We start from the raw sequence: 23,967 nt of genomic DNA, 5'->3' as shown, positions 1-23,967 counted from the left end.
GTGTTTAAAAATTTGATTCCGTTATCGTTTACGAGAGACCTAAACCAACGGCAATATTGCAATCGCTTGTTTAAATATGGAGGCTGAAGCTCTTGGACTAATCATATGCGATATGGATACAATTTCAATTTTTTAGCAGCTTTCTGAACACTCGAATATGACAAACCGACTTGCGTGGAAAGTTTTCGTAAACTTTTCCATGGAGAATTGAGCAATCTTGTTTTCACATTTTCTACAACGTCATCTGTCAAGCGAGTTGGTCGACCACTATGTTTTTTGTTGCAAACACTACCTGTCTCTCGAAATCGGTTTGCTAGGCTAGAAATTGACATTGTTTCTGGCGGAGGAACACCAGCAATTTAATTTGGAATGATTCTTTTACACACGTGTACGATTTCGTAGCAAAATATTGTTCAAGAATGAAAACTTGTTGTTCTATGGTAAAAGACATTCTGTTCGTAACACGACCGGAAACGGCACAAAAGTTTACACAGTTCAAGGAGAATCAACTCACACTGCCGTATCTATACCGGTTGAGTAGCGCTACCAACTTCGTGTCACAAAACAAAATTTCCCTTTCTTAGAAAAAAATTACCAGACATTAACAATTGGGTAACAGGACTAAAAAATCATTTTGTAGATTAAATATTAATCAGGTTTTCAAATTATATTAAGAGATCTGTAAATAAAGTAATTAAACTAGTTTTTTGGCAACCAAAGTGGCAATACTGTAAAGTTATTAGTAAACATATAGTTATATGAACAGCTGATTTATATTATGTATTAATATTTTTAGTCTATTGTTGCCATGTGAGATGCAAACAAACTTTTCATGAAATGAGTTTTTGTTGTGCGTTACAAAAATGAGTAATACTAATTATGAGCAACGTTGTGCAATCAACTTTTGTGTTAAACTCTGTGAGAATACTACTGAAACTTTTTCAAAATTGAAAAGGGCATATGGAGATGACACTATTATGATTTTGGGCACGCTTCACAATTTAATTTGATGTAAATAAAAAGTGAATAATTTCAGACCACTGCCGGTAATCAAACCTGAAACCAGATGATCTTAAGAACAGTTTCCTCACCACTGTACTAGCTGGCCAGCCTGTTGTGTCTTTACCAAAAGTAAGTTTGGATCTAATATTTTACACAACTGCATTTTTTTTTTTACCTGTTGGTTGATGAAACGAAATGAATTTAAGATGATGGTAATGCGTTGCTTCATTAAGGCTATCTAAGGCTTTGAAACTCGTTCTCCAATCTTTCAGCCTTCATTTATAAATAATGTGAAACAAATTTAAATAGACTAACAATTATTTTTTAATTATTATTCAATATTTCTTTTTAATCGTAACATATTTTGAGTTTTGATTTTATTTCTGTGGAGTTATTGATTCCAGATACTTATGTTTGGTAGTATAATAAAGAAGTTAAAGAATATATACACCTATAATATAATAAATTGTAGTCTCATCACAGCTTTGAATGTTGTTTGAAATTATCAGAAATAGTATTGTAGTTTCATACATTTGCAAGAAACTCATACATGCATTTATGGAATCATGTGTACAGTAAAAATATTCATAACATGTTATTCACTGAATCATGTGTGAAAAATAAACTACCCAGCTGTATAACTTTAAGAACTGTTTCATGGAATCACTTCTAATTAATTATATTTTTAAGTAAAATGATTATCTTAGTTTAGTTGACAAACATTACAAAGGAAGAGATTCAATCCTTTTCAAAAATTAATCTCAAGATGACCTCCAATTACTAAGTAAGAAAGTGTCTTGTCTGTAAGTTTAGTTTAGTTAATCTAAATGCACTTTTATTATTTATGTGAAGAGTAATATTATCTCATGGGATTTTCTCAAACAATCACAATGAGTTTTTAAGATAAAAAAATACTCTCAGATCATTGTTTGGGGGTCTATAAATATGAATCATATAACTTGATGTTTGGAAATAAAAAATATTAATTTATCTTTGTTTTTATATTTATGAATGAGTAAATTTTGCTATAAAATGTAATCACTTATTTTTTTTAAATAACAATATCTACCTTTGTTCAAACAACACAACTGTTTTCATGTAACCCAACAAAATACATTGTCTTATGAGAAGAGGTCTTATTATGCTTCCATTGATAGTTTTAATAACTTACCAAACCGTTAAAAAAATATTCCAACAGATTTATTTAAAATGCAATAATATATTTTCTTTTACAGAAGTAATATTACACTACCGATGAATTTTTAAACAGTAGTAATTAAAAAATGGAAATAATTTTGAATTTTCTACATCTTGTTCAATGTGTACATAAATATGTGCTGAAATAATTTTCATTAACACCTTCTGAATTGTGAATTATTTTTCATAATTGTATCTTCATGTATTTACCTTACATTACATCATCTGTATGTATTTTAAACATTTAATGTGGACTCTAATCATACCTATTTTCTATTTTATAACTGAATAATTTGTGAGTCTAATCTGATCAAAGTTTTACCATACTTTTCCTTGATCCATCCAAGCAAATAATTCTACAGTTCGTTTTTTTACTTCCTTGAATGAAGAAAGTAAGTATTGTGATTGCAAAATATTTCGGTTTTCAGATTTCAACAGAAATATGCATTTTCACCATCCCTGAATCCATTTTGACTAGTTTCGGCGCAATGTATGTATGTATCTCGCGTAACTCAAAAACGATTAGCCACAGGATGCTGAAATTTTGGATTTAGGATTATTGTAACATATAGATGTACACCTCCCCTTTTGCAATTCACTGGATCAAAAGTGTGCAAAAAAAACCCAAAATCCAACAAAATTTGGATTTTTGACTTTTTCTTAACTGCAGTAATAAGCCCTCATTAGTTGAGAACTTTTCAACGATACATCATAAGTGGTATTTATTTTCATTGGTTCCAGAGTTATAGCCAAATAAAATCTTAATGAAATATTTGGATCTTACAAGGGAAAGGCACATCAATTCGAATCTGACTTCATTTCCAACTTTTTTTTTTAATTTAAATATATTGATTTATTAATAATTATTAACCTCTGTAAAAAAAATTACAATAAATAATAATTCAATAATAACAATAAAAAAAAAATTATGAAAAAATATCAGAAGTTATTAATGAAATAAAATTTTATGTACTTTTCATTAAAAAAAAAATGTATATATGTAATTTAATAAATGTACAAGGAAGTCATCTGGCACCCACATCAGAGTTTTATTCATGGAATAGCATATCTACTCATTCTTGATGATGTAATGTCTTATTCATAATTGATCCTATGAACAGATTTTATTTATTTGACTTATAAATTTCTGTAACTTAAATATTTCAAGTTTTTCTACAATTATTAATACTAGATTAATCATTCTAGAAAAGCTTTTGTTACATAACAAATAATTTTGTTATAAACATTATTCAAGGCTGGTTTTCAATGTAATTACAATTTGAAAATATACTTTTAAAAAATCATATTATATATCATTAATAATCTATTTTTTAAACAAATTCTTTTTCAAATATAGTTTTTATATCATTAATAATCTATTTTTTAAACAAATTCTTTTTCAAATATAGTTTTACCACTACACTTCCTGCCAGTTGAAATCACAAACCAGACCTAAATTAAAAAAAAAAAAATGTACAATTATGAATCCATTTAAATCCATTAAAAGTACTTTCAGTTGAGTTAGAACAGAAGCAACATAAGCAACCAGTAAATAAGTTTTTCTTAAAGAAGATAAAACTACAAATTCATGTCAAAGTGGTTTTCATTTTTTTCAGTCTACACTACTATTACACTTAATTTTGACTATTTTAATCAGTCCGTCACAAATTGGAGAGTGTTGTTTCAAAAACTAGCTAGATTGTTTAGTGACAACCAGATTTACGTTCATGAGAGCAATAGTTAATACCTGTTAAGAAAAGTTATTTGTAGGGTTAGGCTTCAATATGTGTTTCGACAACTTTGGAATAATTTTTTTTTAATAATAAAAAACATTTACAAAGAACATAAATAATAAAATGTAATAATAATTACTAAATTTTATTGAAGTATTTAAGAGAATAAAAAGTTATATTCATTAAATAAAATTATATCCAGTTTTTCTACTTTTTTCAGAGAAAATTTATTTGTATCTATGTAAAAAACTTATAAAAATTACATGATTAAAGTAGGAGATGAATAATCAAATATTTTTTACAAACTAAAAAATTTGAAATATATATCTTGAATAAATACTTTTAATTTGTCAATTCTTTCACTCTTATTTACAATGAATAAACTATAGTCAGTGTTCTAATTCCATGCGTAGTCAGTACCCTAATGTAAGTAGTATAATAATAAAACAATTTATCTAATTTATTTCAGTATTTTTCTTCTATTAGTGATATGTATTTACAAGAGAACTCCCAAAATTACAGGAATAATTTTTTTTAAATAGTATTTATTTTTACATTTTGAAAATTTAATCTCTTTCAAAGTACTCTCCATTACATACAATTCACTTGTCAAACATTTTTTCCATTGCTCAAAACAATTTTTGAACTCTTAATTTGTCTTTTAAGGCAATGGTTGTTTTGTATTTTACCTCTACTATGATGCCAAATCATTCTTCCTTGAAGTCCCTTTTCATCAATGGAAATAAAAAGAAGTTGCAACGTATGAGTTCGAGCAAATATGATGTTTGGGGCAAAGAGATGATTCCATTTCTTGTAAAAAAACTACTCCACACTAAGTGCAGAGAAGGTGGAAGTGTTGTCATGATAAAAAACCAGTAATATGTTCACCACAATTCCTGTCATTTTGTCCATACAGAAACTTATAATCTTTTGAAAACTTCCAGGTAAAACTGTTGGTTCACCAACAATCCTCCTTGATGATGTCACAGGTTTCTTTTTTGAAATTTTCATTGGTTCAAACCTTTGTAGAATGCCCAGATTGCTAATGATCTTCAATCAACTCTTCTCCTTGTTTGAAGTGTGTAAACCACACATAAACAGATGTTTTGCTTATAGCCGATTCTTTGTAGGCTTTCTGAACCATTTCAAGTGTTTCCACTGCATCTTTTCCAAAAAGGAAACAAAATTTGACAGCTGAGTGATGCTCATGATTTTCAGAAAATCACTCTACATTAAAAGTTCACTGTGCTTCCGTAGTACCTTTCAGAACACTGTCAGCTGGTATACTGACTCAAAAGAGTTCATCCTAGTTTTTACCAGCTGCAGAAGCACAAACTATGACCTTATCCCTCATCAAAATACAATTCCTGTTATTTTCAGTTATTATCTTTTAAAGATCAGCAACAAAATTTGACTCTACTAGTTACACAATTTTTTTAATTATACTTGGCTGTAAAGTTGGGAATCAAGATAAGAACTGGGCTCCTCATATCTGCTGTTGAACCTCTGTGAAACATCTGGTAGACTGGACTGAACATTCTCAGCACATAAGCTTTACCATACCTGTGGTATTACATAAACCATAAGATCATGCATCCAACCGTTACTTTTATCTTAAAAAAAATAAATAATAAATAGCAAGTACAGAACAAACACAGTAAAGTCCTCGAATTTGCTGTCTCTTACGAAACCAGTACCTTACAGTGAGGACTTATTTGCACTACATCCACCAACACATCTAACTATAGAAGATAAACTACTAACTTCAAAGTGAGGAGTGAGGTAATTCTACTTTTGAAGCAAATACCTCTTTCAATGTACCTCATTTAATTTAAAAGACCTTGAATGGGATTTGATATTCCAAAAATAAGACTGAACTTTTGGGTTCTAGGCTGAAAGGTTGGAATCTTCTTTAGAATGACACTAAAATTTGTTTATTTTGTAAGCAGTAAAAGTATTTCAAGATTTTAACTAGAAAAAAATGGTTTAGTACAGAGTGTCCCATTTAAAACGCAACCCATCAATCACTCATCCATGAAATTTCAAAAGTCAAGATTACTCCCCTACTCGTTACTGAAATGGACTCGTCCAACATCTGAACATCGCGGCAACGCAGTATAACACTACCGATAGTAACAACAATAAAATCATAACGTTCAGTGTAATGCTAGAGACAAGATGGTGTTTTCGCTAGAAGAACGTGTTTTCATTGTCGAGTCGTACTTCAGTACGAAATCAGTGGTTGCAGTGCAAGATTTGTTTCGCCATAAGTACCCAGATAAACCAGCTCCTAACAAAACATCAGTATTAAGGTTAGTCGCAAAATTTAGAGAGACTGGTTCTGTTGATAACAAGGAACACAAAAGATCTGCGTCAATGTTGAATACAGATACAGTCACTGAAATCAAAGACCGATTACTCGCCTCGCCAAATAAATCGATCAGACGTTTGTCTGCTGAAATTAATTTGTCTAAATCAACTGTTCATCTGGCGACCAAACAATTACAATTACGACATTATCGCATTCAAACGGTTCATCAACTTCTTGAGTCCGACAAAGAAAAACGGCTACAATATTGTCAACGGTTCCGTCCACTTCTGCGTGAGGGAATTAATGTTATGGATCCGTTATTTTTCACAGATGAAGCATGGCTTCATTTGGATGGCTACGTAAACAGCTAAAACAGTAGAATTTGGAGTGCTGAAAATCCCCACGTTTATCACGAAAAACAATTACACCCGCAGAAGTCGGACGTGTGGTGCGCGATATCGCGGAAGAAAATAATCGGTCCTATTTTTTTCGAGTACACCATTAATGCAGAACGATATCAGGATATTTTATTTCAGTTCATTGCATTCTTGGAATAGGAAGACAGACACTGCTGGCTACAACATGACGGTGCGACATCGCACTACGCAGGTTCAACTTCTGATTTCGTTGAGGAATTCTTTGGTAATCATGTTATCGGTCGAGGCTTGGCCTCCAATTTCAACAGATTTGACTGCGGCGGATTTTTTTCTATGGGGTTACCTCAAAGAAAAAGCCTACAGCAACAAACCACGAACACTTGAAAGTCAATATTGAGCAAGTTGTATTAAATATCCAACCACTATGGACCGATTGAAGTATGCTATTCAGGCTAAACGTATATATCCAGCAAAAAAGTGCTCTTTCATCACAATAATGAGCCTGCACACAAGTCTTTTGCTCAAGAAAGAAAAAATAAGTTATCTTTAAAATGATGCTAAAAATTCTCTTATTGAATTTGAACTTCATCTGTTAATTGCACACTGAGCGGTTATCGCAATGTCTCAACAAATAATCTAATGTATTCCTTGATGCAACGCTAAATCGATCAAGGTGAAGTAATATTCATTATGTGTAAACAATGACCTCTAAATAATATTTTAAAACGACTTTAAGAAACGTAATCCTAAAGCAAAAGAACTAAAATTTACCTAAGGAGTGAAAAATGTCATATTAGGCTAAATTCAACATTGTTACTGATTATTGGATTATACGAGTTACTTCAAAATAATTTTACGATAAAATTAATTAATGTATACAAATTTTCAAAATAAAAAATAAACTAAGATGTTAAATCACGAAGTTCGTTAGAACTTCGCCAGTAAGATTCCTCAGAACTGGACGGCACGGCGAAGCCAACGAACTATGTTTACAGTACATAACCTAATCTAAAAGTGAAATGAAAATGGGGAAAAATTAAAAAAATAATCATGAAAACGTTATATTTTAATTCAATTAGATTTGTAAAAAAGAATACTTTCAGAAAATACCTGGAATTTTTTTATACAACTTCTTTTCTTCTATCTGATGAATCGCGGATCTCGAATATGTCACTGTTTCTTAAAAAAGATGGGTTTACGAATTACGCCACTAAGTAGCAGTTCTTGATAGTACTTAATAGCGTACAAAAACTAGATAATGTGCTTGAAATAATAAAATTTAAATTTTATTATTAAATAAGTTTAATGATCTTATGTAAATGAAAGTACTGAAGATGAAACAATCTTTTAATTCCCATCACTTGTATTAGTTTACAAGAGATAGCTACTAATAAAACAAAAAAAAAAAACCATGAACAGTAGGAAAGTGTTGCAAATGTGGCAACAAAGATTGTTATATAAAACCGAAATAAATTTGATTGGTGAAATTTTTATTCTACAATTAGAACTACTTGATGGGGAAATAAAAAAATCTGATATCAAGCAAAAACAGGCCAACATATATATTTCTAAAATTTTTCAGTGCTATAATTGTGTTGTTTTTTTTGTCATAAAATGTTAAGATTTGCATGAAAATTTTTACCAGATTAATATACTTTCCATTATGTAGTACACCATATATGAATGTAGTGTAGCTGTATAGATTGTAAAGTAGAAATCTGTGGAAGCAGAACTCATGTGTACACCACACGACTTCCTTGTATGCCTATTAAATTGCATACAAACTTTTTTACTACATTTCATTTGAAACAGATACGACCCTCCAATTCTTTAATAAAGTGGACAGTATTAAATTATATATACACAATATTTGCTGCACTTTATTTAAACCTATTTGAAACTGAGATATGATCCTCCAATTCTTTAATAAAGTGGACAGTTACACAATTACATTGTGGTGGGCACCACATTTTTGTGGTGTCCATATCAGCATTTTATATTAGTTTATATATTAATTTTGTTTCACCTTGCTCAAGTAGTTATGTGGTGTGAGAACATGTTGGATCCATAATCATGCACACATCAGTTTGAATCCGATTTCATATATCATGTATTTTTTAGTTTAAAAAAAGTACATGATAAATATATATAATAGACAACAGATATATAATAATAGATAATAAACAATGTTTAAGTGTTCCATATAAGCAAAAAATAGAAAAAATAGTTACAAAACTCTTACCGGCCTGATTTCATTTATATGTAATACATATCACATTTACAGAAATAATACAACATTGATAATAATTACAGAATAATACATCTTATAATTATTTTATTTATTGTTTAATAAATAAAATTGGGCCAGTAAGAGTTTTGTAACAAATTTTCTATTTTTTGCATATTGTATGGAATCCTTAAAAACATTGTTTATTATCTCTATTACATATAATTAGCATGTACTTTTTTTTAACAAAATTCTAAATTAACAACAGATTTTGATAATAGAAATGTATTGTCTTTCCTTTTTTGATTAGTATCATTTTGTTAAAAACAGTTTTATTTATATTACAGAAATTTTTGTTTTTTGAGTGGAAGAAATGATATCTGTGAGATTCTTACCATACAGTTTATAATTTCGTTGTAATTTTTTTGGATATCAGTTTATCCTATAATACATTAGAAATTATCTAAATTTTATAGAAAAAGATTTACATTTTGTCAGATCACATTATTTCTTTAAAATTAGAAAACAGTTTCTAATTTTTTTAGATGAGTTTTTAGGATTTGAAATTAAAGAAAGAAAACTAAATCTTATAAACGTGTCAATATGGTAAATATTACATTACAAAGGTTTTGCAGTACATAAAGCACAGTCATGTATTTAGTTGTGTTTATAAACTACTTAAAATATACATCCCAGATGTACTAATTCAAACTTCACAAAAAAATTTCTTTAAGGTAAAAATTGTAAAAGCATAAAGTGCAACAAGACAATGAAACATCACTTCATTTTTGTAATGCAGATGAAAAGTAAGCAGTCACATTTATTTTTTAACAATTGAGATATCTTTACAAAAATAATTAATGTTTATATTTATATTAGAATAAATACTTAAATAATTATATTTTGTAGACTATTATGTCAAATACAACAAATGTTTTTGTAAAATTTGTTACTGTGGTTTCTTGGACTGTTAATGCCAGTACTGCACTTTACATGATATTCCAGATGTACATTTTATTTTACAGAAGAGTTGATTATTTTATGCAATGAATAAGTTTTGTGTTGTAGAAAATAATAAAAAATTGTTCATTGAAAAATTTATCCATCTGAAATATTATGATAAATGTCAACTATGTATATCAAAGTAAAAGTTTAATAAACACTCATACTAGATCTGTTTTGTACTTCATCAAATTGAGATAATTAAAATATTACTTACCTGAGTCATGTTTTCTGTTTCATTCACTTCTTTTCTATTCTTTCAATACCATCATCGTCGTCAATTGAAGATTTACTTGCCCTCTGAATTTCTTTGTTAGCCGTGAATAAAAAACGATTATATCACAGACGTAGGTTGTATTCATCATTTTAGGAAATTCTTGAATGTTTCATATTTACACTTTTTTCAATTACCTTTTGAAAATTGATCTCAAGTTATTTCTTTTTATAACAAAATCTTTACCTGCCTTGGGCTCCACTTCCTTCAGTTTTTGTAAAAGTAAAGCTTTATAAACCTCATTTCTAAAATCTTGGTTACTGTATTAATCTTCAATAAATATAACACTTCAATAAATTCTTGAACAAATGTTTTGGAATAATTTCTCATGTCGTACATTGTGAAATAATAATAGTAGACTAAGCACACAAATATGTATGCTAGTAAATGACATCCAAAAAAACACTGCATCAGTAGAATGCACTAGTATGTATAGCTGCAGCAATGAATCTTGAAGCTTAGACTATGATGGGTAACATGGTGCTTGTTATCCAAACTGAAAACATTCAGTTTAGTTTTCAAATGCAGAAGTAAATCGCTTCCATGTAAATAAAACTTATTATTTTATGTTACTGTGGATTACTTTTAAATATTTTCTAATTCTTCTTTTTATACTTTATAAATGAATATGTATTTTGCCATAAAAAAATTTACGGTATGTTTTGAAATATTATAAAAATGCAGGCCTACTCTCAGCAAGTAATATAATTACATTATAATTAACAGACGTATATAAACATCGTTTATAATTTTCCATTTTTTGTAAAAATAAACAAGGAAAAGCAAATATCTCAGGAAATGAGCCAGCTTTCTTAGAATCATATCAAGAAACAATATATATTGTTTGCTATATGCTGATAGTTTTCAAATACAGCCAGGCAAATGTAAAAATAAATAATTACCCATAAGCCTATGTTATTGAATGCTTGAGTAGTTAATTCAAATAATCCAATTAACTAGTATATGTTGATCCTGTAAGAGCATTTGTGCAAATTCCATATCTTTTTATTTGAGTTTTGATTGAGAAAACTTATCACATTTTATAATCGGTTGTGCACTTTCAGTGTTTTATAATTTTGAGTGAACTTAAGTCTAACATAAAAAAAAAACTAAAATGGCCTAGAAATAATAAATAGTGTGTGTGAGTTTATGAAACAAGAAGATGATTGATTTCCAAAGTCAGAAAAAGATAAACAACTGATTCACATAAAAAATGTGAAGAAAGAACAGCAGCTGCATGTGGGTGAAAATCTGTGGGTAAAGTACAAACACCCTGTGAAATGCCTACAACAGGACTAGATGATGTTGACAAGTATGTCTTAGGATGGACTCAAAAATTTCATTTTGACAAAAATTGGAAGGTATAAACAGAAGCTGAATATAAGCAACAAGAACACATTATTGATAATAAACAGAATCATTTATTATTTCTTTATAAGATAGTGAGCGACAGTAACTTCAGAAATTCTAATATTTCTTGCGAAGTGGATGGCCATCACCCTCTTTAATTAAAGTAATTTTATTTTGTTCTAACATTTAAAAATAATTAGCCTCAGCTGTAATTTCAGATTCCATTATTTAGTGTATTTAATTATCTTGCATTAACTTTTGAATATCTGTTTGAAAATAAAATGGAAAACCAGCAATCAATGAATGTAATACACTTTGATTTGCATATTATGCCATTTTATGAGTAGGCCTACTTTTATACAATTCCCAGCTTCACATACATGCTTCTGTAATTCTTGTCAAAATTACCATTTAGAAAAATGCCTAATAACATTTTTTTTTCACACAATGAAAAAATTTTTCAGTGAATCAATTAAGTTTGACATAATATATATATATATATATATATATATATATATATATATATATATATATATATATATATATAATTAAATCAAATTAAATTTAAAATAGTAATAAAGTCCAAAATGTTAGCTATACATTGAGGTGATTAAATTTTCAAAAATTGTGTTCTGTAATTAAATACTAATACCACAATACATCTTACAAAGGACTATTCACTGTTAGGTAATGAAGCAAATGTTATGCTAAAAAGACAGTAGATGATTTCGATTGTGGCTGTGACACCAAGCATCAAGACTGGTTGTGCCACCTTATGTGAAAGAAGTCATGAGTTCAACAAATGGAACAGCAATTAAATCCCCTAGGTTTTCTCCAACATCTTTGTACTTGAGTGTTTATCATAAAAGTGTAGTCTCTAACATATAAATCTGGATGTGTATACATCTCTGACTCACAATACATATAACGTCATTATATGTGTGGATATACATAATGCAAGAGGTAGCAATGTGCATGCTACTTAAAGCTGTTCTAATATATTAAGCGTCTGGTATAAATACCACTCCCTCTATGAATCATGAGACCTTGCCAATGGTGAGGGGGCTTGAGTGCTCAGTGATACAGAGTAGCTGGACTGAAGGTGTAACCATATCAAAGAGATATCTGTTGAGAACCAGAATGATTCCTGAAAGAGGGCAGCAGCTCTTTCAGTAGTTGTTAAAGGTGTAGGTCAGGACGACTTAAACGGCCATATCAACAACACTCAATCTTCTGAGTACTGCGCAGCTGAAAGCAATAGAAAACTACAGCTGCTTTTTTCCAAGAAAATGTAGCTCTCTGCATTTTCATACAACAAAGATGGAGGCGCCTTCCTTGGTAAAATATTCCTGAGGTAAACTAGTCCCCTGTTCAGATCTCCGGGTGGGGACTGCAAAGGAAAGGGTCACCAGACCCCTTTCCTTTTTTTAAATTAAAAAATAACACTCTACGAGTCGGAGCGTGGAATGTTAGAAGTCTAAAAAAGGTTGGTAGGTTAGAAAATTTAAAGAGGGAAATGGATAAGATAAATGTAGATGTAGTAGGAATTAGCGAGGTTGGGAAGAGAGTTATAGGTGGGAAGAGAAAAACAACTTTTGGTCAGGTGATTTTAGAATAATTAATTCAGCTTCAAATAATGGGCAGGCAGGAGTAGGTTTCCTAACTAACAAGATGATAGGGAATAGAGTAAAGTATTTCAAAGTACATAGTGATAGAATCATTGTAATAAGGATAAAATCAAAATCTAAACTGATGATTGTTAACAGATGTTAACATATATGCTTACAAGCGCCCATGATGATGATGAGGTAGTGTATGTACGAAGAAATTGATGAAGCAATTAAACACATAAAAGGGGATGAAAATTTAATAATAGTTAGAGATTGGAAAAGGCAAGGAAGGAAATATAGTAGGTGAATAAGGGTTGGGCAAAAGGAATGAAAGAGGGGACCAACTTATAGAGTTTGCGCGAAGTATAATTTAGTAACTGCCAACATCCAGTTTAAAAAACATAATAGAAGAATATGCACATGGAAAAACCCAGGTGATACTGCAAGGTATCAGATAGATTATATCATGGTTAAGCAAAGATTTAGATTTCAACTTGTCGACTGCAAAGCTTATCCTGGAGCAGACATTGATAGCGACCATAATTTAGTGATAATGAAATGTAGATTGGAGTTTAAAATCCTGAAGAAAAGGTGTCAGATGAATCGTTGGAATTTAGAGAAGCTTGAGGAAGAGGAGGTAAAGAAGATTTTTGAGGAGGACATCGCAAGAGGTCTGAGTAAAAAAGATCAGGTAGAAAATGTAGAAGAATGGCAGAATGTTAAAAAGGAAATTCTTAAATCAGCAGAAGCAAACTTAGGTGGAACAGAGACTGGTAGAAAACCTTGGATTTCAGAGCATATATTGCAGCTGGTGGATGAATGTAGAAAATATAAGAATGCTAGTGATGAAGAACGTAGAAGGAACTATAGACAATTAAGAAATACTATAAACAGGAAATGCAAACTAGCGAAAGAAGAGTGAATTAAAGAAAGGTGTTCAGAAGTGGAAAGAGAAATGAACATTGGTAAAATAGACAGACCATACAGGAAAGTTAAGGAAAATTTTGGGGTATATAAATTAAAATCTAATAATGTGTTAAACAAAGATGGTATAATGATTTATAGTATGAAAGGATAAGTCGATAGGTGGGTGGAATACATTGAAGAGTTATATGGAGGAAATGAATTAGAAATTGGTGTTATAGAGGAAGTTGAAGAGGATGAAAGGGGAGAAACAATACTGAGATCTGAATTTAAGAGAGCATTAAAAGATTTGAATGGCAGAAAGGCTCCTGGAGTAGATGGAGTACCTGCAGAATTACTGAGCAGTGCAGATGAGGAAGCGATTGATAAATTATACAAACTAGTGTGTAATATTTATGAAAAAGAGGAGATTCCGTCAGAATTCAAAAATAGTGTTATAGTCATGATACCGAAGAAAGCAGGAGCAGATAAATGTGAAGAATACGGAACCATTAGCTTAAATAGCCAAGCATCAAAAATCTTAACTAGAATTCTGTACAGAAGAATTGAGAGGAGAGTGGAAGAAGAAGTGTTAGGAGAAGACCAATTTGGTTTCAGGAAAAGTATAGGGACAAGGGAAGCAATTTTAGGCTTCAGATTAATATTAGAAGGAAGATTAAAGAAAAACAAACCAACATACTTGGCATTTATAGACCTAGAAAAGGCATTCTATAATGTAGACTGGAATAAAGTGTTCAGCATTCTAAAAAAATTAGGATTCAAATACAGAGATAGAAGAACAGTTGCTAACATTTACAGGAACCAAACAGCAACAGTAATAATTGAAGAACATAAGAAAGAAGCCGTAATAAGAAAGGGAGTCCAACAATGACGTTCTCGATCCTCGCTACTTTTAATCTTAATGTAGAACTAGGAGTTAATGATGTTAAAGAACAATTTAGATTCGGAGTAACAGTACAAGGTGAAAAGATAAAGATGCTACGATTTGCTGATGATATAATATAATTATAATTAAATTCTAGCTGACAGTAAAAAGGATTTAGAAGAAACAATGAACGGCATGGGTGTAGTCCTACGCAAGAACTACTGCATGAAAATAAACAAGAACAAAACAAAAGTAATGAAATGTAGTAGAAATAATGAAGATGGACCACTGAATGTGAAAATAGGAAGAAAAAAGATTATGGAGATAGAAGAATTTTGTTATTTGGGAAGTAGAATTACTAAAGATGGACGAAGCAGGAGCGATATTAAATGCCGAATAGCACAGGTGAAATGAGCTTTCAGTCAGAAATATAATTTGTTTACATCAAAAATTAATTTAAATGTCAGGAAAAAATTTTTGAAAGTATATGTTTGGAGCATCGCTTTATATGGAAGTGAAACTTGGACGATCAGAGTACCTGAGAAGAAAAGATTAGAAGCTTTTGAAATGAGGTGCTATAGGAGAATGTTAAAAATCAGATGGGTAGATAAAATGATAAATGAACAGGTGTTGTGGCACACTGATGATGAAAGAAGCATTTGGAAAAATATAGTTAAAAGGAGAGACAGAATTATAGGCCACATATTAAGGCATCCTGGAATAGTTGTTTTAATATTGGAGGGACAAGTAGAAGGAAAAAATTGTGCAGGCAGGCAACGTTTGGAATATATAAAACAAATTGTCAGGGATGCAGAATGTAGGGGGTATACTGAAATGAAACGACTAGCACTAGATAGGGAATCTTGGAGAGCTGCATCAAAGCAGTAAAATGACTGAAGACAAAAAAAAATAAATACAAATATTTAATACATGTCAATAAACATAACATTGAGTTATTATGGTACCAAAAACTTTCAGAAACATCAAATACATTTTGTTTTATGTAGGAGCGAAACATTTTTAGTTTGTTCCAGTAAGTCAGGCACACAAGAATGCAAATAAAAGACCCTCTTTACTTCTTAAATTCTCAAGTTTAGAAATGTTTTGTTTGTGTACACAAATCAATAATACAAATTTGTACAACTAGATGACCTTAAGGATTTATTAACCATAATCGGACTACTCAATCAAATATTTCTTAAATCATTACATTACATATTTCAGGTGTTTGATAAGTCTGTGCAAAGTCAAGAGATGGTGCTTGACTTTGCATGTAAATGACTTAACTGCATTGTTAAGTCATTTGTAGTTTCCCACAACTCTGCAGAGAACATACACCAAGCTTCAGTCAGATACATTCATATTTTTGTTGTTGGCAATCAAGTATTGATTTGTGAAAATGGCACTACAGAAATTAAAATTTTGTGTGGTGGCCAAACATTACTCTTGAAATGCAAAACCATACAAGAAACTAAGTCCAAGCCAGATAAATAGTACAGCGAGTCATCTTCATTTATTAGAACTGTTTACAAGTGGTTGGGTTATTTTCAGGGTGGTCATATGAGTGAAAATTATGCTGAACATTCCAGACTTTTTTTAGGTTATAACTCCAGAGAATACAGAAAAAATCCATATGATGATACAAGGTATGATACTGAAAATACATGAAATTGCTAAGATGACAGTTACCTGAAGTAATAGGGTGCATCATATTTCTTTTTTTTATGGATACGGGATCAATGGAGAAATGCCCATCCGCAACCAGAAGAAATGCATCCTACCCACTGCAGGCTGTCCATCCGTCCCACATTAGCCTACCACCCCCCCTCGCAATGATGCATGCAGCAGGATTATCAGTCAGAAAGGTATGGCAGGAACTCAGTGGAGTCCCGCGGGCATCAACAGAGAACATGCATCCACGTTGATACGTGGATGGGCGTAGCCTGTCCCCCTCTCCTTCACTTCAGTCACTTTTCCCATGATAATGCCCCGCACCATCTCAGAAAATGCTTTCTATTTTTTTACAGAGTCGAACATAACATTAACAATGTAATTCGTGTCTAGAGCCCATCCCCGCCACACATCATATCCTTAAATCCGTCTTTCTATTGCACACAGAAATCATGTTATTTACATCATCAGGGTGCCGCAATATGAACACAAATCTACCTCACTGCACCTATGCAGAAACAGGTACAACCTGATGCAGTCACGACTCAAGAGGAAATGGGTTAAGAAATAAACAATTTTCCCAAAACCTCTACCAACCTATGGCGCGACATGATTAATTAATCAGAACGTCCACCTACCCTTTGCTGATGTCTCCCACCGATTAAGAAGAATGTCATAGGTCATGGTCCTATCCTTCCCATGACAGAAGTCTTCCCTGAATCTGACAAATAGGTCCATTGGCTTTCGACAATATAGTCCAGTACACCGAGCAAACTCTCAGAACCCATTCTAAGTTCGGTTCGGCTAGGCACGATCAGTAATCAGAGCTCTTATTCAAGCAGAAGCCCCATAAAGCATTACCAAATTTGTGACGCTCAAATAAATACACCATTTAGACAACCTAAGATCACGAGCATTGCAGAGAAGTGTGCTTGGTGCAGTCACCATATTTTCTGGCCTCATAGCGACTTCGGAATGAAGTGAACGCCTTCCATCCAGTCATACCTCTAGGTACTTCACCAAGTTTCGGGAAATACAGATTCACCCTGCACCTGGAAGACGATAGCACCCAATTTCCGCTTTCCAGCCATGGTCAACACTTCAGTCTTCTTCGAAGCTAGGTCCAACTCTTTACTGAGTAGCCAGTTACTGACTGGCTAGATAGCTTCGTTTCCCTTTCCGTTACGCTATGCTTGGTTCTGCTCCCCACTACGACCAGAACCAAGTCATCTGTGAGCAAAAACTATCCACAAGATGACTGCATCATTGGCTCATAATCTATCAAAAGCATGAACGAGTAAACATTTCTAAGCATGCTTTGATTTTGTTTCAATATAATTGAGAGGAATATTTGGCACTGGTTCATAGCAGCCAATAAAACTTGGATCAATGTCCACTAGAATAAATCCCAGGAACAATCACTCCTGAGTGATTGGTCAAGGAACACACTCCAAAGAAGTAAAATCCATTCCATCAGCAGGAATGGTGATGGGCACTTTCTTTTTTGATGCTCATGGCATAATCTTCATTTAATTTCTTCAAAATTGTTTGATTCTTCATTTAACAGAGAAGATTAAAACAACAATAATTTTTATTGAATTGTCTAAATACGGAAATAAAGAAAGGGATCACGTTTGACAAAAAAGAATTCTTTACCAAGACTATAAACAGGCTCACTCTTGTGATTATTTGAATTATACTACAAAATTCTTCCACATACCCTACTCACAAGACATGCATTATATCTGTTTCCATATAAGAAATGACTTGCAGAAGGAGAATTAAATGAAATGAAGCTATTGCTGAAACATTTGTCTGTTTTGAAGTTTGATAAATTGTACTATAAGAACATGATTGAAAAGCTTGAGCAACATTGGACCGTGTAGACTTAAAAAGAAATTGTGGTGAGAATTATAAAAGGTTTTTTCAAAAAAGTGTGTCTTCTTTATTTTACATGGATCAACTACTCCTAGTATACTCACGTGTTTTTATACTAGCCTAACTACAAAAGTACTAGTATTAACTACATATCTATGTATAAATTTCAAGAACCATATTTTTGGATACTAAAATAACATTTTCTTTTATTTATTTATTTTTTTTTACATAAAATTGGGTATTTTATGCTGTTTTACAAAAAAAATAAAACACTATTTACATTTAACATACTTACACTCTGCATAATCTCTTCACCATTGCTGCATAAATTCAAAACCAATTCTAGCATATGCTGTATAGAAAGATTCCTTGTCATAAGAAGGTAACATTACAATAAATTAAGGAAAAGAAAATAGAAAAGTAATTATATATATATATACATAATATAAATATGATATATTTATATATTATATAAAAATAAAGTACTTCATATATATAAAGTACTTTATTTTTTAATAGTAAAAAAATATCTAGGTTCTTTATTCAGTTTTACATAGTGTTACAATTGTAAAATGTATTCTCTTAAACGATGTTGACAGTAACAGAAAAACTGAGATTATTTATCAGTTTTCACAGGACATTTACTTAAAGTGCAAACTTTGGCAAACCTTGTTAATAGAAATCATACATAAGCTTTTTTAAAGGTTAAAATTGATTTTATTTAAATATACTGTGAAATAGTAAAGAATTTGTGAGTTTGATAAAATAAACACCATCCATAAAATTGTTTTAAATGTTTTATTCGCAGTAAATAAATGATTTTTTGAAAAAAGTTTACAGATTCAAAAAAGATGTAAAATATATTCATATGTAGCATTTTCATAACGTATAAAATATTTCTTTTAATTATTAGTGTTTAATTATAGTGAATGAATTATAAAATAAAATAAAGTGTGTTGTATGTTTTTTTGCCATTGTTATACAAAGTACATTATTGTTTTGGCAGGCGGTGGTAGGCAGCATGAAGTTTAATAAAGTACAATAATTTATTTCCATGAAATCGGTACCCTGGTATCAAGTACCAACATATATGGACCGACACCCCTCAGAACAGATGTAACATAATAGATGTATTTAACCAACCAACTCGCTGAACGTCTGGTCAAGGTCATCACAGATGTATTTGTATTTCTCCTTCTCGTGCACCAATTCATCTGCAGGATACAAATTAAATTAAGAATTATTTCTTTAAAATACACAAAAAATATACTATAAGAAAAAAAAAGAATTTAACCATCATAACGCCTTAAAACTGAAGTTTTAAGGCGATGATGTTTTCAATCACAAACAAATTTGACAATAAAGATATTCATTTTGAAACATAATATATGTAATTTTAATCCATGATCAACAAGTTTTAAATACCCATTTATAATGGAATGTGCATAAAAAATTCGGGTTTATGTTATCAGTATCAATGAAGGCAACAGCAATTCAATAGAATAAAGCAGAACCAAACTTCATCATTAATTAATAATGACAAATAATTTAATAGTATTAAAAACCAAGGTCGATAGAAAACCATTTCATAAAGCTGTAATCCTATATTTTTTTGGTTTTGAAAATTAATATTCCCATTTAATACATTATGTATATACCAGCTGGTCCAGTTATGATGAAATGTACAATTTCAGGATGTGTGAAGCATAGCAGGGAACAATCTTTGTAGTTTATTACATCAGTGTTCTGTAGTCAAGATGCTAAATTGGTCAGTAGAGCATTGCACCTTTGTTGCACAAACATTTATAGTGTAAAAATATGGACAGTATTTTGATTATATTTTCAGATCGCTCCATTAAGGAATACCATATTAAAACAGGTTAAACAGTTAGATATTACCAGGATTATTACTATTAGTTCATTGGCATTAATTGCACGGTACAAGCTCAAGAAACAGTTGAGCAAGTGAGGCCGGCAGTGGCAGCAATTCCAAAATGCTCTCACTGATAACAGCCATTGAACATCTTGAAGTCTTTTCTGTATGTTGTACTGACCTTCAATCGAATCTTTATAAAATTTAGATAGTGCAATAAGATAACAATTTAATAGGGTATCAAATTTTGTCTTCATCGGACAATTGAACCATGATACTAATAGGAGTTCGTTACCATGCTTTCAGTAATAGTTTAATGATGCACTCTTTTTTCAACAGGATGCACATGACATCTTGGAATTAAATGGAAATTGGGCTTAAACTTTTTTTACAGCATGTATTATCAAAGTTTTAAGACATTATCAACCAGCAAGGTCTTCATACATTTTTATGTGGGGATAATTAGTCATAAGTTTATGCTAACAAATAACAGAATGTCCAGAAACTAAAGGAACAAATTACTGCTAAAGTAAGGGATATGAACATTACTTTACTGGATAGTATCATTTATGATTTTTTCCGCAAAATGAATGAATACGACGCAAAATAAATGATAAGTACGTACTAAAACCATAAGTTGCAGATATAGACCCATGCCGTATATAAAAAAAATGCACTTTTGAGATTGAACATTGAATAAACAAGGTGAACAACTTAAAATCGATCTAACCTGCCTTCAACTGCAGTTATTTGAGCGTCACCTTTAATGCTGCTACTACTAGCACCACTATTGGTTGTTTATTTACTACTCTTTGTCTATTGTAAATTGTTCATGTTTCAATGTAGTATAGATTCTTTCTTTGCAATGTTTTTCTAAAATGCCTTATTTGATCAAGGAAAAGGTTTCTATAATGGAAGCTTACATGCATTCTGAATCCTTTCAAGAAACATATCAAATATTGGTGGAACAATTTCTTAACACCAGTATTCCAACAAAGAATAGTAGACAAAATTTGATTAAAAATTGACATACAACAGGGTTGGTTTCAAATGTAAAACAACATAGGTGATTTTTTGGGAAAGACTACAGAGGCCATAGCCAATTTTACAGAAGAATTTCTGCCAGTTTAAAAAATTCCTTCTATAAGTTATCACAAAAAAGCAATGAAAAATTATCTTACTGAAAGATTCTTCACGATTTAAATTTGTAACATATTTTGTAACAACTTTATTGAATGGACAGATAGATCTGATGCTGTATTTTATGTCAGATGAGGCAGTTTTCACTTAGCTGGCCATGTTAATTCACACAATACTAGGTATCGAATGACTAAAAATCCTTTCACGATAAGAAAATTGATGTATGGTGTGCTGTTTCTGACAGCTACATAACAGGGTTGATATGATGTTTTGACCAGACTGTCAATACAGAAACATACCATACAATTTTTGAAGAATTCTGTACTAAACAGATTGTAAAAAAGAGTACGGCTTCTTCCAACAAGACAGAGTATTACATCAAACAATTCACTAGCACACATTCATATTATTTTTAGAGAAGAACGAAGCATCAGAAAAGGGCAGTGACTTCCATGTTCCCCAGATTTGTCTAGTCGTGCTGTATGAAGGATAGAGTTTATGAATCAGATCACCACCCTACTGTTACATGAAGGTGAACATTCAACAAGAAATCAACAGATTGACAATAATGATGTACATCAGATGGCTCTAAATATGATCGTGCACAAAAGTACATCACTGCGCATGGCGCTTACTTCATACATGTTTTTTTTTTAAATATAGTAAATGTATTGGTAATATGTTGTAAATATACTTTTGCTAATGTAAATACACAATTTAATTTAATACTTTATTTTTTCATAAAATGTTACATGTTGCATCTATATTCAGTCTGTAGTCTTTCAGTTTTAAGTTGCTCACCAGATTTTAAGAGCGCCTACATTTTCAAGTTAAAATTAACAATTTTAATTTTTTAATAAAATTCTAAGCATATATACTTTATGTTAATAATAATGAAAAACTAAAATTAATATTAGTAAAAACATTTTTTTTAATTATGGAAAATTAAATTGTGCCATTAACTTGTATTGATATGAAAACAAAACAAACACAACTTAATTTATGATACTAATGGAGTAGGACTTTGATACTTTAAAGAAGTCTTTAGACCTAGTACAACATAGAAAATATGAGATATCACTGATAATATGTCGAGTGAATAAGTGCAATGCTGCCATATCTCAAAATATGGAGATGTTGTATTATGAAATTTAACGAAACATTTCTTCTTTATAATTATTACAATATTACTAATTAAAAACGTACACTGTTGAAGTACCTTTATTAAATTAAAAAAAAAAAAAAAAATAGTACAATGTAGTGTAAATGAAAATTGAAAATATGGTACACATAACTCAAAATATGATATTTTTAACATATGGCAGTGTTGTTCAATATGTGCAAAGTGTAGGTACAAAAATAATAAAATCCAAAGTTTTCCTAAAGATGTTTTCCAAATAACATAAAATAATAATTCTAAAACCAAAATTAATTAAAGGTATGCTATCCTTTTTTGTAACATTTTAAATTACATCTTCAAGAATTTTAACTCTCTATAGATCTCCATTATTTGTCTTTATAAAGATTTAAAAAATATAACTGTTTTTAAGTAAATAGTTAAAGAAAAGTATTACATTGGTTTCTACAAAATAAAATAAATAAAATAAAATAAATTAAAATAATCAGAATTAAAGGTGTTATTTTATGAAGATATCGTGTATGGAAAAGATACTGATTTAACATTGTCTTGGACTAGACAGTAATTATCCTTATTTTTCAGAGGCAATCAGTATTTGGGTTGATTGTTCTCTCTATACTCAACCTGTTTTCTTACATCTATCTCTAGACACAACCAACTATATGCAGTGTCTGACAGATACCATACCACAGTTTGAATGAGGGTTTCTATGTGTTGATTGATGAAAAATTCTTAAATTGCAGCCAGATCTAACATACATAGTGTTTGTATTTCTAGTGTACTTATATTGCCTTTTCAATATGCTGACATTCTATGAACACATGCTGATCAGTTGAGTTCACTCTAAATCAAGGACCATAAAACTTTAAACCTTCCTCTATCCAGTAACCAGTGGTATGTCTTTTATAGTTTGTTAGAAATGAACATTTTAAATCTGTTGCTTTTTTTTAATAACCCCAATATATTTAATAAATAAATCAAATTAACTGAAACCAATCAGAACTTTGACATTATGTGCAGTCTTCTTCTTCTTCTTTCTTGTCTAGCATGAATTAAGAATACCTTTTTTTACTAAAATTAAATAGTTTATTTATATGGCAATTCCAGGGTATCATAACATTATAGATGACAGATTTTCTTTTAGGCTGAAATCTGTACCTGTGAATAGTAAAACTGCCAATTTTTTGATGATGAAAACTAGAAAAAATAGTACTTAATCATGACAAACAGAGAATGTCCTTTTCAACATTCTTTGTCAGAAAGAAATTACAAGAGATATTGAAATCTTGATATCTTTGTGTAAATTTTTGTGGATAACAATTTATTGCCTAGAAATGAAATAATCATCTCATATATCAAAATATTTTATACAAAGCAATATTTGATCCAACTTTC

General features: G+C 30.7%; 1 protein-coding gene across 3 annotated transcripts in view; it reads right to left on the bottom strand.

The window, feature by feature from the left end:
- Positions 1 to 19,205: 19,205 nt before the first annotated feature.
- Tm1 (tropomyosin 1) overlaps positions 19,206 to 23,967 on the bottom strand; it is a 190,298-nt gene continuing 185,536 nt past the window's right edge. For all 3 annotated transcript variants that reach the window (XM_075382503.1, XM_075382494.1, XM_075382496.1), the window contains one exon: positions 19,206 to 19,635. In XM_075382503.1, the coding sequence (XP_075238618.1) occupies positions 19,556 to 19,635 (80 nt within the window). In that variant the 3' untranslated portion in view covers positions 19,206 to 19,555. The remainder of the gene's footprint in view (positions 19,636 to 23,967) is intronic.

Source organism: Lycorma delicatula, chromosome 1, assembly GCF_047948215.1.
Source record: "Lycorma delicatula isolate Av1 chromosome 1, ASM4794821v1, whole genome shotgun sequence".
Taxonomy (NCBI): Eukaryota; Metazoa; Arthropoda; class Insecta; order Hemiptera; family Fulgoridae; genus Lycorma; species Lycorma delicatula.
This window is presented reverse-complemented; position numbering and strand designations above follow the sequence as displayed.